We start from the raw sequence: 26716 nt of genomic DNA, 5'->3' as shown, positions 1-26716 counted from the left end.
CACTGGGTAACTTCTCCACTCGTTACCTTATCATTTATTACTCTATTGTATCATTGTTACTTATAGCGCTAACGCGTTGATTGTAGCACAAATAAATGCAAAAAAAAGTTCATTAATAAGAACACTGATAAATTAATCATTTTTAAATGGTAATAGACAACTTTATTATTTTTGAATAAAAACTAATACATATATGTATACTCTAGTTGATATGTTTGTAAAGAAAAATAAATGTAATCATCGTTGTGTATTTAGAGAGGCCATCTATGGGAAAGCAGAGGTGGTCAGCGCAGAGGTCGGGGCTACAGAATGGAAGAGAAGTCAGAATTGAAAATTGCGATACCACCTGGCGAGGACAAACCTTCACTAAAAATTGAAGGGGAAGTCTGCCTTCTTACAGATAGCCCTTTCAGGATTTTGAGGGTTAGTAACTTACAAAGAACGCAAACAATTTTTCTTTTATGTTTATTATGCTGATGGTAACATCATTATTGATTTAATATTATTATTTATTTGAATTTTTATGGACTTAGCTTCACACTAAATTATTAAATGCACCCACACTTCAAACGAAAACCATAGTTTGTAAACCTCAACAATATTTAGAACAAAAAAATCTTCCTAATGAATTGATATGGTAAGCTGAGACAAACATATGTTATAGTTCCCTCATATATTAAACATATATTAAATGTTATAGTTCCCTCAGAAGGATCCACCTAGTTTATAGTTGGCTTGTGATTAGCCGAAATCTGCGAGAGGGGGTTAAACCGGAGGCATATATGAAAATTCTCTTCCAGGCTCACAGTTTTCCAGGCCGAAACCTTTGAGGGAAACGTAAGAAAAGGCTTGATAAAAGTTTTTCATATTTTTGGACAGCCAGGCTATGCCAAAAACCCTTATAGCTTGTAAACAAATCCCACCCTTTGTTTAAAAACGTCTAATAAGATGCTCCTCTAGTGGGAGTGGGAACGAATTTGCTAATCAGCTGACCAGGAAATAGTACCTTTTCCAATCGTTGATCCAGAACTTGTCTTTGATATCAAGGGCACCTCTTAGAAGCAATAGCTTTAAAGGGAGTATGGTCAATCATTATCATAAACTGCGATAGCATCAAATGCCGTGAATAGCTTATGTCCAGTTTGCAGGAAAATAAGGACTGAGGAAACCCTGAAGTTAAGTAGGAGTCAGACGATTCTGGGTGGCTGGTCTTCTTATAAGTCTCAGTAGATTCAGAAATCATTTGAACCCACCTGAAAACACAAAATAAGCATAGTTGACTATCCGAGCTATTCACTATCTTTATTTGAATGAAGTTGGTGGACACAGAGTGGGCTATTTAACCTGCAACTTCTGTATAGGCTTTGCAGATATACGAGTAGAAATCTCATATCTTGTGTGATCGCGTGGCGAAGTCACGAAGTTTCGGTATGATATATTTGGCTCACTACGGCCAGAGATCATTTTGCAACAAAGTCTAGTGACGAAAGACCGAGAATTTAAATAAGGGGGATTTAACTTGAGAACATTTGGAATTTGAGAAAATAAACCTTTACGCTACAGCTCTGGGGAACAAGACCCATCCTGAGCGCCATTAGTAATAGTAACAGTTCTCTCACAGTATATTGATAGCTCGGATGGTCTCATGGCTTACCTTATGTAGATTTGCGCTTAAAAAGTCTTGATTTGATATAAGGCAGCAGATCGTAGCCATCAGGTGTTGGCTCAGGTAAGTTATCTAGTCTTGTCACGTTCATTTTATACCAGCCTCCCTTGTGATTGTCATATTATATATTATATATTTTTTTATTATAAATTTTATAAATCATACATACACAATATACATATATACGTGAATGACGGCCAACCAGTGTTGGTACCTATCAGCTAGCAACTGTTTCTGCAACATGAAAGCAAATCTTATGCACTTAAATGGTCACGGAGCCATTCGGCGCCTGAGCTTGCGAGGAGGGTTAGTCGAGAGTCATTCTTGATTAAAGAGAGCGGATTAAGGATTGAAATGAGAAGCTAATTTGACTTTGGATTTTAAGTAGCGGAATAGCGCTAAGTGCTTGAGACAGGGAATGTTTAGATCTGTGTGGATGGTGGATGATGAGGTAGGAGACATAAAATAGCGCATCTATTATACGAGATACTCGTAGATCTTAGGAATTGGGATTGAGAAGTTTGTTTTCAGTTGAGATTAGTTCGTTTGGCCTTAGCCTTATTCGGTCTGTACTTATGGGAGCGAAGGTATTGTATATTTATATTTTGTCCACCAATTTCGTTTTGATAGCACTTCATAAGAATCTTCTCAATTCTATTTTCAATACTAACTATAAAACAACATCAGTAAAGGACAAAACAAAGATGTAGAAATAAAAAATTATTTCCAAAATTACCAAACCATATAGTGAGTCAAAAAACGCAAAACTGTCTCTTAAAGTTGATTTAAGTAGATTGAGGAATGTAATAAAATATATAGAAATAATGGCGCTCTTTATTTCTAGTTGATTAAAAAGATCCCCTGGGTAATGCATGCCACTAATCATTCAAATGAACTCCACGTGACTTAATACTGAGAAATTATGTTCTAATACTGCTTGATACAGGGAATGGGCAAGAGGCAAACCGCATAAATATGAACGCTTTGGAGTGTCTAATCAAAACTTGACAATTTCTTGCCAAATAGATTTGGCTGAAAAATTCTCATCACTAACCGCTTCTCTTACCGCTATTCACGTAATGAGATTTTCTCGAAACAATGGCACTTCTGATTTTTTCAATTTTGGAATTCTACTTACATATTGTATTCCTATTTGTATAGGAAAAACTACACATAATGCCTCTTTACTTTAGATTTAGAGGTAAACTTAAGCTCTTCTCTCTAACAGTACTGCCTTAAGAAGCATTTACCTAAGGAAATTTTAAATGCCAAGATGAAAAAAACTGTTATCTATTTAGTGAACTAGCATTTCTTGTTGGCTGATTTTTCTAAAACCTGACAAAGATTCGCAACACTAAATTTAAATTATTGGAGATTTTTCGTTGTTGAGTTGTGAAGTTCTCAAATTTATAGACCAATAAATTTATAAAAACCACTTTACTAATACTCATGCTCATAGGACTTCTATAGGTATAATTGCGCTGGAAATTCAAAATAGATATTTTAACTAGTTCAATGCTTTCTTTTACAAAGTAAAAAGAAAGAAAAATAGATTTAGGAAGTGACTTACTTTCTATTCCACTCATTAGAGTCAACTTTTTACAAAAATACTGAACCAAAATCAAAATCAACTAAAACTTGTTTTTGACTAGGAGTGTTTAATCTAATTCTAGAGTAAAACCGTTCCATTTAAAGGTCAACGAACTTAAAAATTTATTTTGAATATATTTCAATGAAGTTACAGTATTGTTGAAAATTAGAAGACCATGTGGGATCTGATTAGAGCACAAGATAAAACTTCGGTGAGTTTATAATTCAAAATAACCTATGGCAAAAAATAAAAAAATGTGCTCTCCAAATTTTTAAAAGCATCAAATTATTTTGCAAAATAAGAGCTTCTAAATCATGGTTAATTTGATTTAATACATTTTTAAGATCCCTGGCAAACAGAAATACAGGAACACATTATGGAATATATTAGTTCTGTATTTAAAATATATTAAGGAAAACAAGAAAAAGTATATGACCAAAATGGAGCTTAAAAACTGCACAGTACAGGATCAGAATTTGTTATTCTATGTCAGAGTGCAAAAACGTAACCCAATTTAAAAACTGCTATCAGTATCAAACTAGAATTTATCCATTGATTGCCTTGAAACGTTGATTCAAAACTGAAGTGCTATCTTCATAGCTTGAAATTAACATTTGGTGCGAACTGAATGAAGTGTTTTCATTCAGTGTTCATTGTAGTAACTGCCTTTAAGGAATCAGAATCTTAAGAATTTCAATAGACCGCCCGTTGGTAACAAGATTTGAAGTTGGAGGACGCCTTTTAAAAAAAAACCGTGTTGTGAATGGAAATAATTATAGTATGATGTGACTTTGGGAGTAATTATTTTTCAAAATTTTATATATACAATTTTATACTTTATATATACTGTAAGTAAAAGCTTAGTAATGGACCAACATTTTTTAATGATTTTTTATCTCTCTTTTTATGAATCGGAATTTTTACTAAATTGCGTAGAGTATCTACCTTAGGGACTGCCCCGCAGCCAAAAGGGCTTATTGTGTCTTCCTCATTTTTTGTTTTAGTGGACGAAACCTCCCCTACTAAAGAGGTTGAGGACTTTCCCTACTAGTTCTTTTTGCGCTACTGTCTCCTTTGGTCTCAAAGATCCAAAGGCTTCATAGTACAACCGTTCGATTGTGATTGTAGCGCAATCGAACAATGGGTGAGAAACCGTTTCCTCCTCTTCCTGATACAATCTGCACAACGGTTCCGAGCTAATAAGCCCCACCTTGTGCAGATGCTCCCTGAACCTAGTTTCTGGGAGACCTCAGGATTAGCAGTGGGGTTATACCACCAGTATGCCCTAGGGGTACTGTAAATGTTTTGGGGTGTTACAGAATATGTTGCTCATGTTCATGTTGTTAGGCTGGGATAATCGCAGGGACGCTAAGTACCCCGAAGAAGTGGCTAATCTATTCCCCCCTACGGGATAGACTTAAGTTAAATTTGTCATAAAAGTTAATATAATGTATCAGATAACTTTCTGATACAAATTATTGAAAATGGTGTGATTTCCACCGAACGCTGTTTTCCTACTTACGCAGAATATAAAAATGCTTGGAAAACTATTAAAACTATTAGATTACGATTAGATTAATTGAAAAAGTTTTGTAGCAGCTCATCCTTAAATAATACATGTTGTGATTTTTTTCTGACTCTAACTCAGTTCCAGGTTATTAAATGAAATTTTAAATTTTACTAAATGAAATTTCCATCAAATAATTTTTTCTCCTCAGTTTTAATATTATGAGAACTCAAAAGGTTATTTTCACCGTTTCAAAAGCATCCACAATCTCTCAAAGCAGCGTGCTCCTGTAGATTACCATTCTAATTTTAAAGTTTTGCACCACAGGTGAGACCAATTTTAAAGCGCAAATAGAAATTGCAGCTCTTCCTACGTCCTTAATATTAAATACTTATCTATTCTAGTGAATAAAAGAAAAAACTTGCGATTAACATAATTAGTACACAAACCAGAACAATTAAAATGTGAATTTAAAAAACAAATCATTTTAAAAATTCTAGACTTTTCTTTCAGTTTTTGAACTTGTGAACAACTTTTTAAAGGGATATAATAATAATAAAGCAGGCAAGGAATTGTCCTTTAAATTAGAAAATATTTTTTGATCAGAGGTATGAGGAGGTAGTAAAGACAATTGGAGTCACGTGTAGCGAGTTTCCTTCACGCTACCTACAGTTAAGATAGCACTACAGTTTTGAATCAACCCTTCAAGGCAATCCATCGATAAATTCTAGATGTTCATGATGACCGTGAGATTTATTTTTTTTTCATACATTTATTGTTAGTTACTAACTGTTTTTCCCCTTAATAGCTTCATTTTGGAAAGGGGAATAACAAATAAGTCGTTTACATTTTGTCTGTTCTACTTGCTTTTTTATTTTAATTTTTTTTTTTTTTAAGATGTCTTCTCCCGTTTATTTCACTCGTAACTGGAAGAAATTATTTCACGGTATAAAATCCTTTAAGAGGTTACAGGCTGAAGAATTTTTTAAGGTAAATACATAAATTTTTAAATAAGAAGAAGAGTTTACAGCCCTAAATAGATTCAGGTTTTACTTCTTCCAAATCTATTGTCGCCAGAGAAAAGACTTTTATTGAAAATAAAATAAAAAACCGGATTAAAATCTATTTAAATAAATATTCGGTTCCAGTTTAAAAAAAGTAGTTTTTTATTCACTTAAATTGTTTAACGATTTAATAATATTATTCCTAAAATAAACATAAATGGATAATGTAGTTTGATTGAACAAATCAACAAATTAAATGAGATTAGTTCCAAACTACTTAGCGTTTTTCAGTAAAGTATATTCACATTTAAAAAAAGTATAAATTAAAACTGTCCGGTAGGACAGTTGTATAAGGGTTGATCGTCAAAAACTGCACGAAAAAGCGTAATGTTGAAAAACACCCAACTTTGACAATTTTTTTCTCTTTTTCTATAAAAGATAAAATTCCCAAATTTTCGTTAAATTATAGGACAAACCCTCCTTTATAGCTGCAATTTTTTTGCAACAACCCAGATCTAATAGGTTTCGAGAAAAAAGTTGCCGAAAATGAGCAAAAACGGCTTTTTCAAAAATTGTTGTTGTTCTTGTTCTTCTTCTTCTTCTTCTTCTTCTTCTTCTTGTTGTTGTTACCTTTTTTGTAAACTACGTAGCGCCTAAACGCGGGAACCGATTTTCATGAATGAGGTGTCATTCGATTCGGAATTTTATGTAGATGTGCCTTTTGGGGGTCTCGACGCTGTACATCGCATAGGAGAGGAGTTAGCCCCCTTTATGTAAGGCCCCCTCCAAAATTATTATTACTAATTATTCTGTAAATCTTAGCCCGATTTTGAAATAATTTGGTAGGATGATAGAGTTAGGGCTCCCCTACGTAACATTAAAGCGGCGATCAGCTCTTACACTTGTTAAGGGAAAGTATAGCAATCGTTTCAAATTATCGACACGAGAACCGATTGTCATGAATGAAGTGTCATTCGAATTGAAATTTTTTACAGATTTGCACTTTAAAAGTCTGAACGCTGTGCCTCATAAAGAGGGGAGTTTGCCCCACCCAAGTAAGGCCCTTTCTAAAACTATTATTACCAATATTTCTGTAACGCTTTGTCCGATTTTGATAAAATTTAGCACGAATAAGTGGTTAAAGCTCCTCTACGTTGCTGATGCTCTTGCACCTACTAAGAGGAAGTACTGCAATCGTTAAAATTATCAATGGGTGAACCTATTTACATTAATGAATAGTCGTTCGATTCAAAATCTTTGCCTTTTAGGGAGAAGTACTGTAATCGCAGTTTATTTTTCTTACTCCTCTTAAGAGGAAGTACTGAAATCGCAGTTTAATTTTGCTTTTTACGTACAAATACCTTCCTATTTTATTCAAAACGCTTTCTCAAAAAAATTGTTATTGAGGATGGCAACTATAATCATTCTTTAAAAAGATCTCTCCAATGGTAGTTACGGTTCCGACTTAACACCTTATCAGGTTATAATGATAGAATTGCTTATTCTAAATTTTAAAAAAATCTGTGAAGCAGATAAGTAACTTTGTAAAATAGACAAAAATGAAAATCTATCCAAAAGGTACAAAAATCTCTTTAACAAAAACTTACAGTTTAAATTGTTAAGTATAAGGGTTGATTAAACGCCAAAAGGTACACAAATCAGCTAGTACCCAACATTTCATTCATGCTTAGCTGATATAATTTAAGTAATTTTGCTGCATTAACTTTTTCTTCACATTTTTTTAGAAATTATTAGATGTCACAGACCCTTATGCTGGCCAGATCATAATATTATTTTGTTATAATTATGATAAAATGTATATTATATCTTCGTTTTTAAATAGGTACTTTATTTTAACTCCATTTCAAATTATTCTTCAAATTTCTCTTTAATATGCCCTTTATTCTTAGTAGTCACATATACATTCATGTTAAAGTAGAGAAAAACAAAGTTAGAGTCGGCTACTGTTTAAATTTGAATCACGGATTTAACAGAATATTTCAGTCTTGAATTCGTCTTACCGAAATATTCGTGAGCACAAATAACACACAGTTAATAACAAGTAGATTATTCAACAATAATTATTCATTTCTCAATTGTAATTTAATTTAGGCCCCCTAATTTTACTTATAGTAAAATACTGGAATAATTAGCTGTCCTAAAAATATGCATATCTTATTTATTATATATTACATATATTCAACATTGTGAGAAGAACAGCTACATTGAGAGTGTAATTGAAGAAAACTATATTATTTGCGATAAAGCCAGATAATTATTACCTATTATTATAAACGTTTGACTACTACATAAAATAACAATTACTTTAATCGAAGAATGAACTTAAACCGACGATTTAAAAAAATAAATAAAATAAAATAAATAAATAAAATAAACAAAATCATTGATGTATGTTGATATAAGCATTTTTTAAAAAAAGGTTTTGAATTTTTTAGCCTCATAATTTTTTTTTATTTTTTATAACGTTTTTCTTTTTCACCTGTAATTAATAGTTTGATTATTATAAATAACTAGATATAACAGTCAATCTACAGTGCTACTTGAACAAATATTTTGTAGATGAAAAGGGCCAGCATAAGGGTGTGTGACATCTAATAATTTCTAAAAAAATGTGAAGAAAAAGTTAATGCAGCAAAATTACTTAAATTATATCAGCTAAGCATGAATGAAATGTTGGGTACTAGCTGATTTGTGTACCTTTTGGCGTTTAATCAACCCTTATACTTAACAATTTAAACTGTAAGTTTTTGTTAAAGAGTTTATATTATGTTGTTTACAAGCAGTTGTACAGTAGCTTTTAATTATTATTATTATTATTATTATTATTTTGCAATGAAATTGTTAAAGGCTCTTAAAACAAACAGCAGTTATTAATATTCTCATTTACAAAGTTACTAGTAATTGGGAATTTTTTCTAAATGTATAAAAAAAAAATGCATAAAATTGAAAATAAATATAGATTAGCTTCTATGATCAAGTGCTTTAAGTACTTTTTTATTCTTCACTTCGATTACTCTTTTTAAATGTGTTTTAGGTAAGCCTGCCAAAATATATCTTTTTCGGGGTTAAAGAGCCCCTGGATTACGGCCCCAAAAATAAAAAATCAAGGGGTCGGCCCTTCCAATATTTTTGAAAAGTTGCTGTACACCATTAGTAATTTTCCTCCCTGAATAAGCTGGTTTTTATTAAAATTTAGCAGAAGTGTGCTGATAGATTAAATATTATGAAAAAAATGTAGATAAATGAAAACTTGTTTACAGTTTAATTCTGCTGGTGTTCTATTTTAATTGGATGAATTGAACAGTTAATGCGTCTCAATTAAATCTTAACCTTAATCTGTTCTCTTTTACTCTTCTGTTCTAGTGTTTCTTTTTAATGTGATTATTACAAAATATAATTGCAAATTATGCAAATTAATTCCACGAAATCTTTTTCTTAATCCTCTTTTTTAGTATTTTGTTCTAATATTAAATATTATAAAGGATTCAATGAGTAACCAAAAGTCCACATTTAAAGAAAATTGACTGAATAGAAGTGCTGTTTCAATGAACATATTTTTGTAGTTCTTAGCGATGTTTTTGCTAGTATACGCCGCCCAACTCAAAAGCAAAAATCGTAGAATGTTTAAACTTGATATTTAGCACAGGTATCGATAGAGTAAGCCACAGTTTTGGTCAAAATCTGTCAACTGAAAATACACTTTATTAAATCATTTTTCTTGATGTAGTTTCTCTTTTAGAATTCTCTTGATAAACGTATCCTACGATATTTTTTATTTTTGGCATACTAGTAGGTAATGTAGTTCTATAACTTTTATTTGAAAATTTGTCTACGAAAATTTGATTCCGGTAGCAGGGGTTGGTTAGGCTCAGGAACATATCTCCAGGTTTTAAGTTCCCTAAAGATAGGCCGAGAAAGGGAAGTAGCCATCTAGTAGTGCCTTTACATGAATTTTCCCCCAACATCTTCCAAATAGAAATCAAAATGACCATCTGATCTGCCGTAACTTTGATTAGAAACATCTACATTAAGTAAAAACAAGCCACAATCTTTAACATAAATATTTTTTAGATGCCTCATAAGGTCATGATCATTAGGGATTGTTACAAATAAAGAAAATAGAGTGTAATCTGAAAAATTCGTATGCCTGAGTTAACAATTTTACTTTTATTAACGAAGAGCCAATTTTCTAGTTAAGAATTTACAAAATATAGCTTTGTGATCTATTCAATTAATTGTAATATAAGAATAATATTTACAAAATTAAATTGTAACAAAAATGTCAAGAGAGGCGACAATTTATTGTGAACAAAAATTGAGCGACGATACGGATGGTTTTAAAATGGACGGCTTTAAGTCTCCGAATAGACCGCTATAACGAAAGGGGTGCTGGTTCCAACATTGTTACAGTCAGACCTTCCTGGACAATAACATCTTAAAGATACTGCGCCTTTTGACTTCATTGCTTCCCACTACAGAAAAAGTAGCACTTCTTGTCCTTGAAGAAGCCAGCAATTCCCTTACACAACTGCTAGGTAGTACTGAAGTATGTGAAGTGCAAGCCTCAAGGCTTCTAGTGTCTTTTTCGGTTGAATACGTTACGTAAGTTGCAACAAAATCACCGCTTAAAAGCTTCCGAAGTAGTAAATTACTAACACTAAAGCCTGAGTTTTAGAATGGCCGCCTTTGAAGAATCAGTAGCCTCCTGGGCTCTCCATCACCACCTTTTTGGTCGATACAATGAATTTCTTACAACATTCTGCTCAGCTTCAAAAGGGTATCCAATCCCCTCGCACTGGTTCTTTAAGTTACCTCGTGCTCAAGAACCTCTCTAAAGAAAACACCTCTTTCTTTGGTGGTTTCATAAAAGATGTAATTCTTTGCTAGCGAGGTTATTTGCCCCTCGATAGTGATCATGACAAATTTGGAGATGAAGGCCTTCGAAAGCTGACGATAACCCTTGCCAAAGTTTCATAATAAACTTGAACTTATTTTTATTATTATTATTTTTTTTTGTGTGTGTGTTCTTGCCAAAAAATACTCGCTTAACAGTTCGAGTAGGGCTAGTTACAATAATGGGCCGGCAGGGAATATAGAGGCTAAATACAAGATATTCTGGTTCGAACCCAAGTGCCATCCTTCCATGTCCTGTTTGTCTTTTATCATTATACACATCTAGATCCACCAAATATGTAACAGGACCACCTTTTGCAGTTGCAATGCTGCGCTCTGACGTTGTTGAGTAATAGAAGATGAAAAATCGCTCGGGTGAGTGCGATACCTAAGAAGTACAAGGTGCCATCAAACCCTTCATCCTTGTTTACTGTTTAATTAAAGAAAAATAAAAGTTGAAGATATTTTAGTATGGACTTTATTTCAACTTTAAACTTTGTTTGTTTGCTAATTTGATTTTTGATTTTCACTAACTCATCAGGAGTTAGTAGTTCAAAAAGTTCCTGTTAGATTTTTCTTCTCTTTACAAGTTTATATCAAAACTGATACTGAAGTTAACTTATTTTTTACATATTACATGTATTACATTTTAGCTATTCCATTGTCCATGTAAATTTTTGTATACGAAAAATATTTCTCTTGGCTAACAATAGTTCGATTGTAATAATGTTAATTGTTAAAAATTGAAAGAAAGACTGTGAGAAATTTTGATTATAATCAGCCTAATAACAGAAAATTATTGAACATATTAAATAATAAGAAATAAGAAATCGATTCCCAAAGTACCTGTAATTCATTAATTCTTAAATTGGCAAATAATATCTTTTAGGCGACAGAGAGTGGAAACCTAGAGGAATTCATGCAACTTTACGCAGCTGATCCAATTCGGCTTAATGTTCAAGATAGCAGAGGTAGGACTGCAATACATCTAGCTGCTTCCAGAAACAGATTAAATATACTTCAATTCATCTCGAATCATGGGGGAGGTAGGTTTATGCAATTTGAGAGTTGAAAAATTAATTGAGAGGATGTTGAACTGTTTTGAGTCCTCTTAAAAATTTAAGTTCAGATTAAAACTGTTTTCACTAAAGTAATATTGTTTAAACTGATATTTTCGGCTAGATTTTTTTTTCTTTTGTTTGCGTTAGTGTAGTTATTCAAAAAATAGAACCCTAAGGACACATGATTATTACTTAAATATTTAAAAATGAAGCTTTTCATTGCTTTATGTTCGTTATATTTACTTAAGTATTTCGTTATGGCAAGTTTTCAAGATTCAATTAGACGCAATAATCATTGAGTCCAAGATTAAGCCAGCAAATTCATTGCAAACTCTATTCCGTTATGTTTTTGCAGAAAGGCATTTTAGGATTTTTTAATAGAAATTGAGATATAATTAATTACACACGTTTTATTCCCTTACTAGAGAAATCATAGGCGCCACGGTAACCGAGCTGCTCGAGGCGATTCCCTGCAAAGCTAATGTGTATTGTGGTACTAGGTACGATTCCCGATCTAGTCTTCCATTTTTTAGGAATGTTCAATATGAGAAATTTGTAGTACGTTCGCTGCTCGCCTGCGTCCTCGACACCTATTGCTGAATGTTTATCAAGGACACTTTTCCATAGGTTTCGCGTAGCTTGAGCTGCTGAATTCTGTTTTTTCCGAGTGAGTGATTTTCCAAAGCTGCTCATAAGTGAACCTTTTTAAAGGAACATAGTATATACAAATATTCTTAAGAGTCTAAAGATTAAAATCATCTCGTGTTTATAAACATAAGACTGTTAAATGGGTCTTAATGTCCATGAGACTATAGTTAGGGGGGAAAAAAGGGCAAGTTCTTTTTTTTAATTTGTGGCATATTGACGAGGATCGATGAATTATCGTTACAGTTAAAAGAGATCGAATAGACAAAAAAGGTTACGATACTGTGATTTAGAAAATAAAGTTAAGATATATATATATGTACATTATGTTCTAACTTGTTTTATCCAGATTTAAACTTGAAAGATAAACAAGGAAATACACCTCTCCACTTAGCAGTTGAACAGGACGCGCACGATGCCATTGATTTTTTATTACAAAAGTCGGTATAAATTTTGAACTTGATTTACTTATATAATATATTATTATAATTATTTACATTTTTTATATAATTACTTTGGTTTGTTTAATCAGTGGTGCAGATCCTAACATGTTAAACGAGAAGAAGCAAACTATCATTCATTTGGCTACTGAATTAAATAAAGTGAAAACTCTGGAAATATTGAAGCTTCATAAGGAAAAAATTTTTGTTGATGTTGAGGGAGAACACGGTAGAACTGCTCTACATATTGCTGCTATTTATGATCATGATGAGTGTGCCAGGCTTTTGGTAAATTATCGCATGCACCCAACCAATGGAACTTCGTATTATTGGAATGTTTTCATTCCTTAGAACGAAATATTTATGTGATAAGGGGATTACTTTTACACTGTTTATAAATAATTGATCAATTTCATTTGTATTTATTCCAAAAGACTTATTTGTCATTAGAATTCTCATTTATGGTATTAAAATTAGAAGCATTTAAGATGTTAATTAATTCATACAAATGATTAACATTGCTAAATATTAACAAGATTCCCACGTTTGAGTCTTCACATTGGATGACCTAATGCAGACACCGTAAGCAACAATGGTTTGAACGCCGGACACATCTCAGAAACAAACAAACCGAATTTACTTCAAAATAAAAAAATAAAAAATTATATACAGGGTGATCTAATTAAAACGCACCAATCGCTAATAACTTTTTTTAGGAAAGCGGAAATCCGGAAAAACCCATATGTAAACTAAATGTTTTTTTGGTCTAGTTTTCAAATTTTCCACTCCTGATGCTGTATCTTCATTTTACACTTCTTCACATAAGAAATTGTGAAAAATGGCGTTGATCCCGTTTCGATGTCCCTAATATTTGTATAGAGTATCTGGCAAGCGACGACTAACTGCACCTCTAAACAACCTGCTCGCATACCTTATAACTTACCCCTCTATTTGCGCACACTCATAACTAACAAACGATGAACGAGATCTCTCTGGCAACGTATAAAATACCTATCTCATAACAACAACTTAATCATCTGACAAACCAACTTAAAAAAGAACTCCACAAATACTACAACAAACAATACACCGAATATACCAAATCTCTGACTACTGAAGAAAACTCCCTTTGGGCTGCCACTAGACGTATTCTAAAATTTCAACCTACCTCCTTTCCTCTTCGTACTACTGACGGTTCCTGGGCTAAATGTGACTCGGAGAAAGCTGAACTATTTGCAACGCACCTCTCAACTGTCTTCATTCCGCATCCTGACGTTCTCAACTCACAACATACTCAAGACGTTATTAGGGACTTAGAAATACCTCTACCTCTTTCTACGCCTCCAAAACCATTCACACACAGCCAAGTCAAGCAAGTCATTATTAATCTCAATAAAGAAAAGAGCCCTAGTTTCGATCAAATTACTGCCAACATCCTACTCCAACTACCCAAAAAAGCAATAGTCTTCCTGACTACCATTTACAACTCAAGAACTACTTAGTACCCTATACTCTGAAAATTTTCTACAGTTCGAATGATACCTAAGCCCAACCAACCAACCCAACTACCTTCTTCTTGTCGACCGATAGGCCTACTGCCCTCTTGAGGAAAATATTCGAGAGACTTCTGTTACCACGCCTCCACGAAATTATAGAATCTCTTGAAATTATACCGGACCATCAGTTTGGTTTCAGAATCTGCCACTCGACGATCCAGCAGGCCCATCGTGTTGTAGACACCATCGCTACTTCACTCGAACGAAAACAATACTGCGCTGGAGTATTCCTCGATGTCAAGATATTTAAGATCAAAATTACAATTTTATCTTATTCGTGAACGGTTTTTAATATTAATTTTCCACCTGAAATATACGTTTGTGGGGGTCTTCTGACTGCAAAAAATGTTATTTGTGACGCAAAGAACAAAATAATAATTGAAGATTTTTAAAAATATAGTGTAATTTAATGGTTGTGGGAGAATCAGGATAAATTTGTTTCATCATCAAATTAAAGCAACCATCAAATCATGTTAACGTACCCCGTATGCAGGACTTCTTAACCTATGATTTTGATAAGAATATCTTGCCATGGAGAAGCGGGTGTTGGCCTAGTGATCAAAAGCGTGGCTTTGTAAGAGGAAGATCCCCAGTTCGAATCCGATTGGTGCGTTTTAAATGGTTCACCCTGTATAAAATAATATAAAGTGAAAATATTAAATGAAATGACACTTTAGTAGCTACTCCTGCCGAGCTTAACATATTCAAAGCTAAAAGGAAGTTCCAAATAAAGCAATAGTATGAAGATAAATACTACTACTTTGTAGTCAGCTATCAATACCCACACTTTCTGTTTTGGTACTCCCTTAAATAATTTGTCTTAATTTATTTTATTAAAATCTGCGCTACGATTGTATTTGACACATATGTTTGACTTTACTATTATTCTTTTGAATCTTACTGTTACTCATTTATTGCAGATTACAGAATTTGATGCTTGTCCTAGGAAACCATGTAACAATGGTTATTATCCAATACATGAAGCAGCCAAAAATGCATCTTCTAGAACAATGGAAGTATTTCTACAGTGGGGCGAAGCACGAGGTTGTTCTAGAGAAGAAATGATTTCTTTCTACGATTCTGAAGGAAATGTGCCATTGCACTCCGCTGTTCACAGTGGTGACTTTAAGGTAGATAAATTTTAAGATCTCTGTATGAATGAATTCAATTTATTGAATGAGTATATATTAATAAATAAAGTTAATTCAAGAATTGAAAATTTCATCACGATATGGCTTGAACGCTTATTTTGTTTTTTTGTCTTTCTTAGCCAAATGGCGATTTTCATGAAATTTGTTCATACTTTAATTTTTTGTTAATTACAAAAAAAATAGGCAGTAGAGCTTTGTTTAAAGTCTGGAGCAAAAATTTCTACACAACAACACGATCTATCAACGCCTGTTCATCTCGCATGTGCTCAAGGCGCTTTGGACATTGTAAAACTAATGTTCGGTCTTCAACCTGCAGAGATAATAACTTGTTTACAGTCTTGTGATGTACAAAAAATGACTCCACTTCATTGTGCAGCAATGTTTGATCGAGCTGAAATTGTACAGTACTTAATACAAGAGGTACACTTTAAGATTATTTAACAATTTGTCATTTGTTTTTTGTTTTGAAAGAATCAAGAGTTCTCTCTTAAGCTTATCGAATATACCTAAACAAAAAAATGGCATATTAACTGAGCAACTTAATTTATAACTATTAATTTAAGGGTTAATTATAAGGCTGGATATTGAATTTAAAGGTGTTCTGTACTAATTTGTATGGCTTTGCAAAAAATAAATAAATACATGTAAACCTCATGAATAAGTTTAAGTGTAGGAAGCGTTAAATTTTTAAACACAATACAATAAAATCTTAGGTTATGACTGAGTACTTAAAATTAAAAATATATTGCTATATTTTTCATGATTTCTTTTAGAGAGCCAATGCTGTTTTTTTTTTTTTTTTACTGTAAATTTTGTAAACCATAGACCGGCGTTACAAATCCAGAGCACACTAGCCACGCAGAGGTCGCGGAGAGTTTGTACCAGACATAATTTTGAGTTCCTTAGAATTGATTTTTATTTTTAAACAGCTCAGTACTAGTTGGCAATTACGTCAATCTTTATTTTTTTGAAAAAAAGTACTAAACCTATTACAGTACTGTAATTTAAAATACCTTTGCATGAGTTCTAATATTTATCAGTTTAGCAAATATTTTGTGGTTAATATTTATATGTTTTCTAACTTTGTAATGGACAATTACAATTGTATAATTTAGTTTTCTCATTATAACAAACCGTTAAATTTTGGGATCTGACAAGCTAATAATGAATACGTCCCTGAACAACACTTACAATTTCTCCTAATGATGCTGCTAGGCTTGGAATAAATGGAATAAGGAAAACTTGGACTGTATTGGACAGGTGTTTTTTCATGGCAATGATTTCATCCTCATAGCTTATTTTCTATTGTTCTATTCCGTCCCGGATTTTCATCCATCTGCAGAAATTGCTTTATATTTATTTTGGAAAAAGTACTAGTAACGATTGTTCTTCTAATCGCAAGTTTCCAGAAGAAAAGTTCAATCTTATCCTCGTCATAATCTAATAAAATGATATTAATGCAATAATTGTCTGAGTGGGAGGTCTGATGAAGACGTAATCTTTCTGAAATACCTGTGGCTAAGTAACCCTAAAAGTTCACTGCTAAATTCAACCACTTTTCTCTATATTAATAAGTTTTCAAATAAATTAATTTGTCTCCTCCTAATTGGCCATTTGATTGGCGTTTTAATATCATGAGAGGTTCAAATAGTACTTGCTTTGAAGGTCTTTAAAAGTGGCGTTTAAAGGATGACTTCACTAAATTTAAGCTAGTACTGAATTTTCTTTGGTTTAAGTGATGTATATTAGATTTTTATTTTACAGGGAGCTGACATAAACTGTCTTGATAAGGAAAAGAGATCACCACTTCTCTTGGCAGGTTCCCGCGGGGGTTGGAGAACTGTACTAACTCTAATTAAACTTAGAGCCAATATTCGTCTTAAAGACTCCAGTGACAGAAATGTCTTACATTTGGTGGTGATGAATGGCGGAAGGCTTGATGAATTTGCTGAGGAAGTTATCAAGGTAAATCAAAATTTTGTGTAATTTAAAATCATTTTCAGGTTTACTTTTTGAAGGAACAGAATTAGCTTATTTGTACTATCAGATAATTTTAATACAATGCTTAAAGGCTCAATCGAAACAAAGTTTGCAAGAACTATTAAATGAAAAGGATAATACTGGATGTTCACCACTTCATTATGCAAGCAGAGAAGGGCATATCAGAAGTCTCGAAAATCTTATCAAACATGGAGCAGTTATTAATCTCAAAAATAATAATAACGAGAGTCCTTTACACTTTGCCGCCAGGTACTTAAATTTTTAAGTTTTTGAGACCAGAAAAAACCAATGCTTATATAAATGGAATCAACCCGAACTAATGTCAACAATTTCAGAGCTAACTCACTGTTTTGAAAATCAGAAAATTAAATTAATTATTTTATTTTTATTATATATAATTATATTTATATAGGTACGGCCGATACAACACAGTAAAGCAATTATTAGATTCGGAAAAAGGTTCGTTTATAATTAATGAAACAGACGGAGAAGGGTTAACTCCTTTGCATATCGCTTCACAACAAGGTAACATCTTCCACTTATTAAATTTGAAAATTTCTAAACGAATCTTCGATGGAATGTGTACATGTTACGTTTACCATTTATTCCATTCCTCATTCAAGATTTCAATATTACGCACTAATAATTTTGGATTTGTGTAGATTTTTTTTTAAATTTGACATTTGTCCGAAGTGGCTTGTGCTTCGTTATCTGCTTAAGAAGATAGATGCAATATCGTTCCAATAGCTTGTTATAATAATTTGATTAGCTGACCATATAACAAACACTAATTATTTCCCTAAAATTCTGCGCGTGATATATTTTTTTCAAAAATTCCCATTTAATTATAAAATATGAGAACAAAACATTCATTCTTTGTGCAAATTCATTATTTTACTATTTAATAAAATTATCAATGTTTGGTATATTGCAACATTGTTCGGTTATTCAGAATTTTATTAAAGAATCTTAATAAGTTGAAAACTTAGGCATTTGCTATCACTAATGGATCCAATACAGTTCAATCATCAACAATATTCAAGAAAAAAAGGAAAGTAATGGCCAATTTTTTCTGGCGAAGCTTAACGTCCAACTACCAATTAAGTATCGTGGACGGAGGCGGAAGCTCATACTTAACTATAAAAATTATATATGTATCACATAAAAAGTAGCCATACACGAAATTCGACTGGGGATTCTCCCATTTACAAAGCCACGCTCATGACCACTAGGCCAACACATGCCCCACAATATTCAAAATTTAAACTCTTCTATTCTAAAAATATTGTACTATATTATTTATACTGCATTTCCAGCTTTCTTAATGCAACTTTGAGATTTCTAATTACTTCTCAATCAGTTTCACGAGCCATTGGTTACTTAGAACACTTTATAGTTTAGTTGAAAAAACTCCAATTCACCTGTTGAAAGATTTCTTTAATTTTAGGCCACATTAGAGTTGTAGCTTTACTTCTAAATAGAGGAGCTTTACTTCATAGAGACCACAATGGCAGGAATCCACTGCATCTTGCAGCCATGAGTGGATATACTCAGACAATGGAATTACTACATTCGGTTCATTCTCATCTATTAGATCAAGTTGATAAAGATGGGGTACGTGGTTCTTTTCTGACTTTCTTACATTTTTGTAAATGTCTTATGGGTTGATTATTGTTAAATTAATGTAATTTTGATTTCAAGATGTACAATTTTTCATTTAATTTCAGAATACCGCCCTTCACTTAGCTACAATGGAAAATAAACCAAATTCAATAGCTCTCCTATTATCTATGGAATGCAAACTTTTATACAATGATTTTGATTTGAGTGCTATAGATTATGCAATATATTATAAATTTCCAGAAGCGGCTTTAGCTATGGTTACTCATGACAAAAGGTTTGTATGAAATCTTAGTATTATTTTTTTATTCCAAAAATCAGAATAAAAAGTAACATTGAATATTGTAATAATTAACAGAGGCCAGGAAGTTATGGGTCTAAGATCAGATAAACATCCATGTGTAACTCTCGCTCTTATTGCATCAATGCCACGAGTATTTGAATCCGTACAAGATAAGTGTATAACTAAAGCAAACTGCAAAAAAGATTCCAAATCTTTTTATGTAAGTTTAACACAATGGGATAAGTAAAATAGAAAACATATACAAATTTCATAATAACATAATTACTTTGAGTTCATAATCACATTTGTCAAGAGCTATGCTAAGAAGTGTTTATTATTTTGTCTTATGTGTTGAAAGGCCGTAGCCATAATAATATTGATGAGTTCGGTCTGTTTTGCCTGCTAAAATTTTTGAATTTCCTACGACGATTATATTTCGTTGTTAACGGCCATTAGTTTTATTGAAAATTACTTTACAGGAAGATAAAAATATTAAATTCAAAATTAAAATATTATGTGAACACTCATACGACTAAGTAAAGTAAAGTAATTGCCTATTTTTTCAGGCGGGCTTTAAGCTCAATTACCGGTTAGGTGTCGTGGACGGAGGCGACTAGCAAACGTACTTTACTGTAAATTTTTTTCATTAACCATTAAATAAAATCCTCGCCTCCAACCGCTCGGCTACCGTGGCCCCTCACTCATACGACTGACTCTTTCTATAATTTACTTATGAAATGGTCTTGAAATTTAGAATTTGCCCCCCCAAAAAATAAAATAATCGGTTTCAATATAAGCGTTTGCTGATTCTTTTAAAAAAGCGTATGTCCCAGTTTTGAAGAACCTTTGTAAATCATGTTTCAAACCAAAGTGATAGGCCTAACTAACATATGTTAAGTCCAAGAGATCGTTTTGCGACTTTTAAATCAATTATGGAAAACTTGGCGACCGAACTGGCACTTTAAAGGATTTAACTGCACCTCTCTCTTAAAGCCCAACTAAATGAAATTTTCCGTTGAAACATTGAAGCAAAACTAGTAAAGCTGTATGTGTATTGCGGCTTACTCATTCAATTCTTATTAATTAAACATTTATGTGCCAATTCTAACGCCTGAAAACGCCATCTTCTCACTCCAACCCGACGGAGGTCTTCCTCTACGTCATTCTACTATTTAAGTCGAGGCGCCCTCGAGTTCTGGCGCCTCCTAGTCTGCCATTTAATAATTTTTGTGGTAACCTCCCGGCAGGCATCCTCATGTGACCCAACCATCTCAGCTTCCTTTTCTTTATTTGGGCGACTATACCTGGAAGCAGTATGAATCAGGTCCCTCCTTTGGGCACTAAAGGTAAGGTGCAATGGTTAAAAAGTAATTTTCTAGAACATCAATACAATTCATTAGGATAAAAAAATCGTTAAAATATACTCTTTAAGAAATAGAGCTATGTAAAGCCTAGACGAAACTCCCTTAGCTTAGCAAGACAACTGTGTTTAAAAAAAAAATAAGCTTTAGCAATTCTTGAGCTAAACTCTTTTGAAAAAACAATTTATTTTTTAATTCCTTACAGTCTGAAGAACTAAACGTCATTATTCTCCTATCTCTCCTCTCTTCTACTCATATTCTCCTCTTCAGATTCCCCTATCTCATATAGAGATTGCTACCGCTGGGTAGCTTCTCTCCTCCTGCTCTTTCCGCTCCAGTTCATCCTATTTACATACTGTTTACTTATTGTATATATTTATACAGATTGTAAATTACAAAATAAATTTAAAAAAAAAAATTAATTCCTGAAACAATTTTAAACATTTTACTGCAGTCTACCACTCCAAACTTACCCACTTACGTGTTTTCAAAACAGTTACTTAAGAAAGTATTCCACTTTTCGTAATTGTAAATATACATCTCCTCAAAATAAAAATACCTCTTTATTCCTTAAATGTTTAAAAATTGAATACTGCATGTATTTTTACTACTCTTACGTTTTTATAATTATCATTTTTCCTATTAACATTCTAATTTCTCCATAATTCACCTAATCTTATGTACAGATCAAATACAACTTTTCGTGCCTTCAATGTACTCGTGTCTACTCCCCTGTGGATCAGAAGAATGGTGAAACTTTCTCTCAACTAAATTTAATTCCTCTTCCAGCTTTGAATGTAAGTGATTGCCTTCAGTATGTCTTCTTTATTTTTCTCCTTGTGCTCTTTATTGTTTAAAATAACACTATATGTAGACACAATAAAGACCTACCTTTACCTTTTGAGTTTGTTTAAATCTTATTCAAAATGCAAGCTTTCAGTTGGTCTAGTTACTTTTGTTTCTTTTTGTTTGTTTGTTGTACTTGTTTTGTTTTGTTTTTATGATGTTATAATGGGTTTTGGTGGACTGCAGTAGTAACACTTTCGATAAGTTTATGCATGTTATATAATTTCTTTAGATCAAGTACTCTTTTGAAAATTATCAATACTCACCTGTTCAAGTAAGTGCTCGTCAGAAAGTACTAGGAAACCCTAATTGGCGCCCAAGTCCTCTACCTGTAGTAAATGTGAGTAATTTAATTTTACAGATTATTTACATTAAATAATATTGATGTATGTCTATTTATTGCTGAATAAGTTGTTAGTTCTTTTTCACTAAATGCCATATTTATTTAGTTTATAGAAAGTTTAACACATTAAAATTCATTAATATTTAATGCTAGCACTATTAAGAAGAACAAGAACATTTTTTGAAAATGCCGTTTTTGCTCATTTCCGGCAACTTTTTTCTCGAAACCTATTAGATCTGGGTTTTTACAAAAAAATTACAGTTACAAAGGAGGATTTTCCGTATATTTTAAAGAAAATTTGGGAATTTTATCTTTTATAGAAAAAGAGAAAAAATATTGTCAAAGTGGCTGAACGTTACGCTTTTTCGTGCACTTTTTGACGATCAACCCTTATTACAACTGTCCTACCGGACAGTTTTAATAAGTGAAAAGTGGAGAAAACCTTACATTTCTTAATACCCATACAAAAATATTTTTCATGTTAGACCAATAGATTACATAATTTGTCACACTTAGAATGCACCATCACATAATTACCAATTCAAAGACACTACATTCATTTTTGTAAAGCACAGATTATCTAGTGTCTTTTCACCACATATGAAAGATTATTACACTTGTTTTTTTATATAAGAGCAATTAGTGCAATCTAAAAAATAAGTTGTATTATTTAATCCAAATGCGCTGATATTAAGTTATTATTTACTTTATTTATTTATTTTTTTAATTAATACGAATTAAATGGAATTGTCGACTTGAAGATAAACCCAAATTGAAAGAATTGCACCAAATGTACCAAATAAATCGAAAAATGTTCCTCAAACCGTAATAAATCCGTAATTTAGAACAACTGTTCTTGATTTGATTTATCTTTGCTTAGAATAAATCGTTCCTAGTAAAGATCGTCATACTCAATAAAAAAAAAAGAATAAACAATTTATCCCATCAATTTGGTTAAAATAGCTTAGATTAAAATAATAGTGAATAAGCAATTGGAAAACTATTCCAAATCCAAACACAATTAATAAGCGAATGTTTTATTTTTAATAAGTAAATCTAGTCTTAGTAATCTAGTTGATCTGAAAAAAAAATCCTGGCGTCAATGACCTCAGATATTAAAAAATAAATAAGTAAATAAAATTAGATTTAGTAAATAACCGACACAGGCTTAGTATTTGAACATTTGATTGGTTGATTCTCGAATAGGATCTTGGAAAATATTCATGTTTTGGCCTAGAATTTTGTAGTATGTTCCGCTCTAACTAAGCGGCTAGTGGCAAAATACATTTTTGGCCAAAACTAAACCTCTGGAGAACAGGCGTGAATTATCCAAGATCTAGAAAATGGTTATTTTTTGTGTTGATATGAGATAATCCTCCCTTTTGGACTTTGCTTTTTATAAATAATCTTATTATTAGACAAAATATTATGATCATATGAAAATATTACTATCCCAAATTGTGGAAAATATTTATTTATTGTGTTACTAATTTTATTATTTTGTGACGAATGTATTCATCAATGCTTTTCCAGGCAATGGTTCAACATGGCAGAGTAGAACTATTAGCACACCCACTAAGTCAAAAATATCTTCAGATGAAATGGAATACTTATGGGAAATATTTTCATATTGCACACTTACTGTTCTATTCCATATTTTTAATGTTAGTAACTTTATTTGTGTCGAATTTAATGGATTTTGCTTCATCAGTTAAAAATACAAATGTAACACTGAAAGGTACAATTAATGGAACAGTAATTCCTTGCAGTGACGCTGATACGGTAATTTATAACTTACATTAATTTTTTTTTTATAATTATGTGGACTTTTGTTGGACTTGCATTTCAGAATTTGTAAATAAAAATAAAAGTAAAGTTTACTCTAAAATTTCTCATAATATCTGGCAATAATTACATTATAATATAATTTTTGTTATTTGTTTTAATGCAATTTTTATTATTAATATCATTTTACCTATTTATAATTTGTAAAAAGTAATTAAAGTTATCCCATTGATTAACAATTTATAAATTGGATTATTGATTCGTCTTTTATTTAAATAAAAAATAATACTTCACTTTTTTTCAGAATGTAGAACGCAAAAGATCAGGATCAACATTTGAGTATATGACTGCATTAAGCATTCTATTTTATGTGGTATTGAATGGAGGTAGAGAAATAATACAGCTTTACCAACAACGATGGCAATATTTGTTGGATCCAACAAATTTAGTTACATGGCTGTTATATATATCTGCATTTTTTATGGTTGTGCCTGTATTTTCTGGGACTTATGTCTGTTTGCAGATTTCTTGCGCATCAGTTACAGTATTTCTGACTTGGTTTACTCTTTTATTAAATCTTCAGAGGTATTTACATTTTGATTCATTTTTCTTTTAGTAAAAGATGAAATTAATAATTTAAAGTTATGTATAGGTATGTAAAGAAAAAATGCAACAGTTAAGAAAACCAAAGTCTTTCATTTTAAACAATTAGAAATACCCCACTGTTGGTAATGTAATAATCATTTTAGAAAAATCGATATACACACATATATATACATTTTAAATTTAATTATGTTTTTCGGAAAATACTCAAGATTTTTATCGTTTTCAAGTAACTATATGGATTTAACTGAGCAACATATCTGAATGTTTAGTATTTATTCTTGTATGAAGTCATTAAATGCCTATAGATTTCATTTAATTATAGACTTATTTACTGGCGAGTTTCTTGATATTTTCTAACTGAAGAAAAATTTTCATCTCGGATTATAGTACGTCGATACCAAAAACCAATTCAGAGAAATGGTTCTCTGATCACAAAAAGATTTTTTTTTGGTCATATTCCTTATTGTTTTTAAAAACAACTATTCCTACATTGAAGTAGAACACAATAATTTCTCACATAATGTAGAAACTGAAGAAAACAAATCATTTTTCGAATTAGTACTATTAGCAAGAGCCCTTCGCAAACATATTATATTTAAAAAAAAGCAACAAAAAACCTCGCCTCTAACCGTTTGAGACACCTCCATTTCAAAGAATATCATTTAATTTTCTAAAATAAAGTTATATTAATTGTAATATTTATTTTCAGGTTTGATTTAGTAGGGATATATGTTGTAATGTTCTTGGAAATTTTACAAACTTTAATCAAAGTTCTGGTTGTTTTTTCAATTTTGATAATAGCATTTGGTCTAGCCTTCTTCATTTTACTTACAGGGGTTCGTATATTATAATACTATAAAATTAGATATATATTCTGTTGAAAAGCATGTCGTATTCTTAAGATTTGCATTAAATTTATTTAATTAAAATGTAATTTATTTGAATCTGAGATATTTCATAACTAGTATATTATTTGTAGAGGGCATAACTTCCCTTAGCCCGAAGAAAAATCGAAATACCGTTAACATTTCCAAAATCATGGAAGAGTCACAAAATCATTGCTTCTTCTCAGGCAAGCAATTAACCTATGCGGCCATTCACTTGTACTCGTACTTACTCATCGTGCTCTTAAAAACTAACACTTAGATACTACACACACAGATACCAAGAGGGCATATCAGATCTTCTAGGTTGTATCATAGATCTGTCTTTCTCAATGAGTAGTGGCTGTTCAACTTCGTTTATATAATATTAAATATCCATCATATACCCCTCCCTGTAGATTTCTTTTAAAATACAGATTACTTACAAGCAGACTCTACAGGCCACCCGATTTTGTCTACTTTAATAATCTTGGCACAATATTATGGGATACCCCTCTAAGTAGGTTGAAGTTATGCCTAAGAACCTAAGTTGGAACATAAATCTAAACATTTCTGAAGAATATCTTAATATAGTAATATTTTAATTGAGGAATTCGTTTCCTAACAAAACTGGGGTAAAAATTCATTAGACATACTGTAATTTGAATAAAATATTTGAAATAATAAGAAATCTTCTTATGTGGGAGTGTCCTTTATCTTTATGCAATGTATTTTATTCTTATTTCTATTTTATTTTATGTTTACAGGGTGAACATAAATCATTTGTATCAGTACCAATGTCTTTAATGAGGACGTTTTCAATGATGCTTGGAGAAATGGACTTTCTAGGGACTTATGTTCATCCATACTTAGAACCTGGAAAATCAGGCCCTACCTTACCTTTTCCATTAACATCGTTCTTTATACTTGGTCTTTTTATGGTGCTGATGCCGATTCTGCTTATGAATCTACTCATTGGTTTAGCAGTTGGTGATATAGAGAGTGTAAGAAGGAATGCCCAACTGAAGCGTTTAGCAATGCAGGTATTTGTAAATTTATTTTGAAATGGTAAAATTAAACAATACTTACAAATTACATCAATCTTTGGTTAAAATTATTTTATTTCTCAGGTAGTACTCCATACTGAATTAGAGAGAAAATTCCCACAAGTTTGTTTAGAAAAAGTTGATAAAAAGGAGCTTATAGAATACCCAAATGACAATAAAGGAAAATTAGGGTTTCTGGATCATCTTCTAAGAATGTGGTTTTGCAATCCTTTCTCTGAAGACGGTAAGTGTGGAAAAACAAAAATTGTTGGTCAATAAATTTTTAACTAAGACACATCTTTAAGACGAAATTTTATTGGAGTTGAACTATTTTCCTTTTAGTTCATATTCTTAAATATCTGTAACTTTTGTTTGAAATATAATTTCCATTTCATGGTAACTCCAGATGTAGTCCCACTCCCTGGTG

The 26716-nt window shown here is 31.9% G+C and overlaps 1 protein-coding gene across 14 annotated transcripts in view; it reads left to right on the top strand.

Annotated features, from left to right (window-relative positions):
* Window positions 1-26716, top strand: part of TrpA1 (Transient receptor potential cation channel A1) — a 57596-nt gene that overhangs the window by 27268 nt on the left and 3612 nt on the right. For 7 of the 14 annotated variants that reach the window (XM_074119297.1, XM_074119296.1, XM_074119305.1 and 4 more), the window contains 19 exons: window positions 256-423; window positions 11572-11728; window positions 12738-12828; window positions 12921-13116; window positions 15305-15514; window positions 15719-15955; window positions 17300-17500; window positions 17583-17785; window positions 17949-18061; window positions 18984-19150; window positions 19264-19433; window positions 19515-19659; window positions 21487-21597; window positions 21879-21986; window positions 23523-23771; window positions 24079-24359; window positions 25090-25216; window positions 26011-26286; window positions 26374-26533. In XM_074119297.1, coding sequence (XP_073975398.1) covers window positions 256-423; window positions 11572-11728; window positions 12738-12828; window positions 12921-13116; window positions 15305-15514; window positions 15719-15955; window positions 17300-17500; window positions 17583-17785; window positions 17949-18061; window positions 18984-19150; window positions 19264-19433; window positions 19515-19659; window positions 21487-21597; window positions 21879-21986; window positions 23523-23771; window positions 24079-24359; window positions 25090-25216; window positions 26011-26286; window positions 26374-26533 — 3370 coding nt within the window. Of the gene's footprint in view, window positions 1-255; window positions 424-5613; window positions 5755-11571; window positions 11729-12737; window positions 12829-12920; window positions 13117-15304; window positions 15515-15718; window positions 15956-17299; window positions 17501-17582; window positions 17786-17948; window positions 18062-18983; window positions 19151-19263; window positions 19434-19514; window positions 19660-21486; window positions 21598-21878; window positions 21987-23522; window positions 23772-24078; window positions 24360-25089; window positions 25217-26010; window positions 26287-26373; window positions 26534-26716 lie in introns of those variants that run through there. The other 7 variants (XM_074119295.1, XM_074119307.1, XM_074119300.1 and 4 more) reach the window with 7 other exon arrangements.

This window comes from Rhodnius prolixus, unplaced genomic scaffold, assembly GCF_049639745.1.
Source record: "Rhodnius prolixus isolate KJV_2025 unplaced genomic scaffold, Rpr scaffold_2, whole genome shotgun sequence".
NCBI classification, from domain to species: Eukaryota; Metazoa; Arthropoda; class Insecta; order Hemiptera; family Reduviidae; genus Rhodnius; species Rhodnius prolixus.
This window is presented reverse-complemented; position numbering and strand designations above follow the sequence as displayed.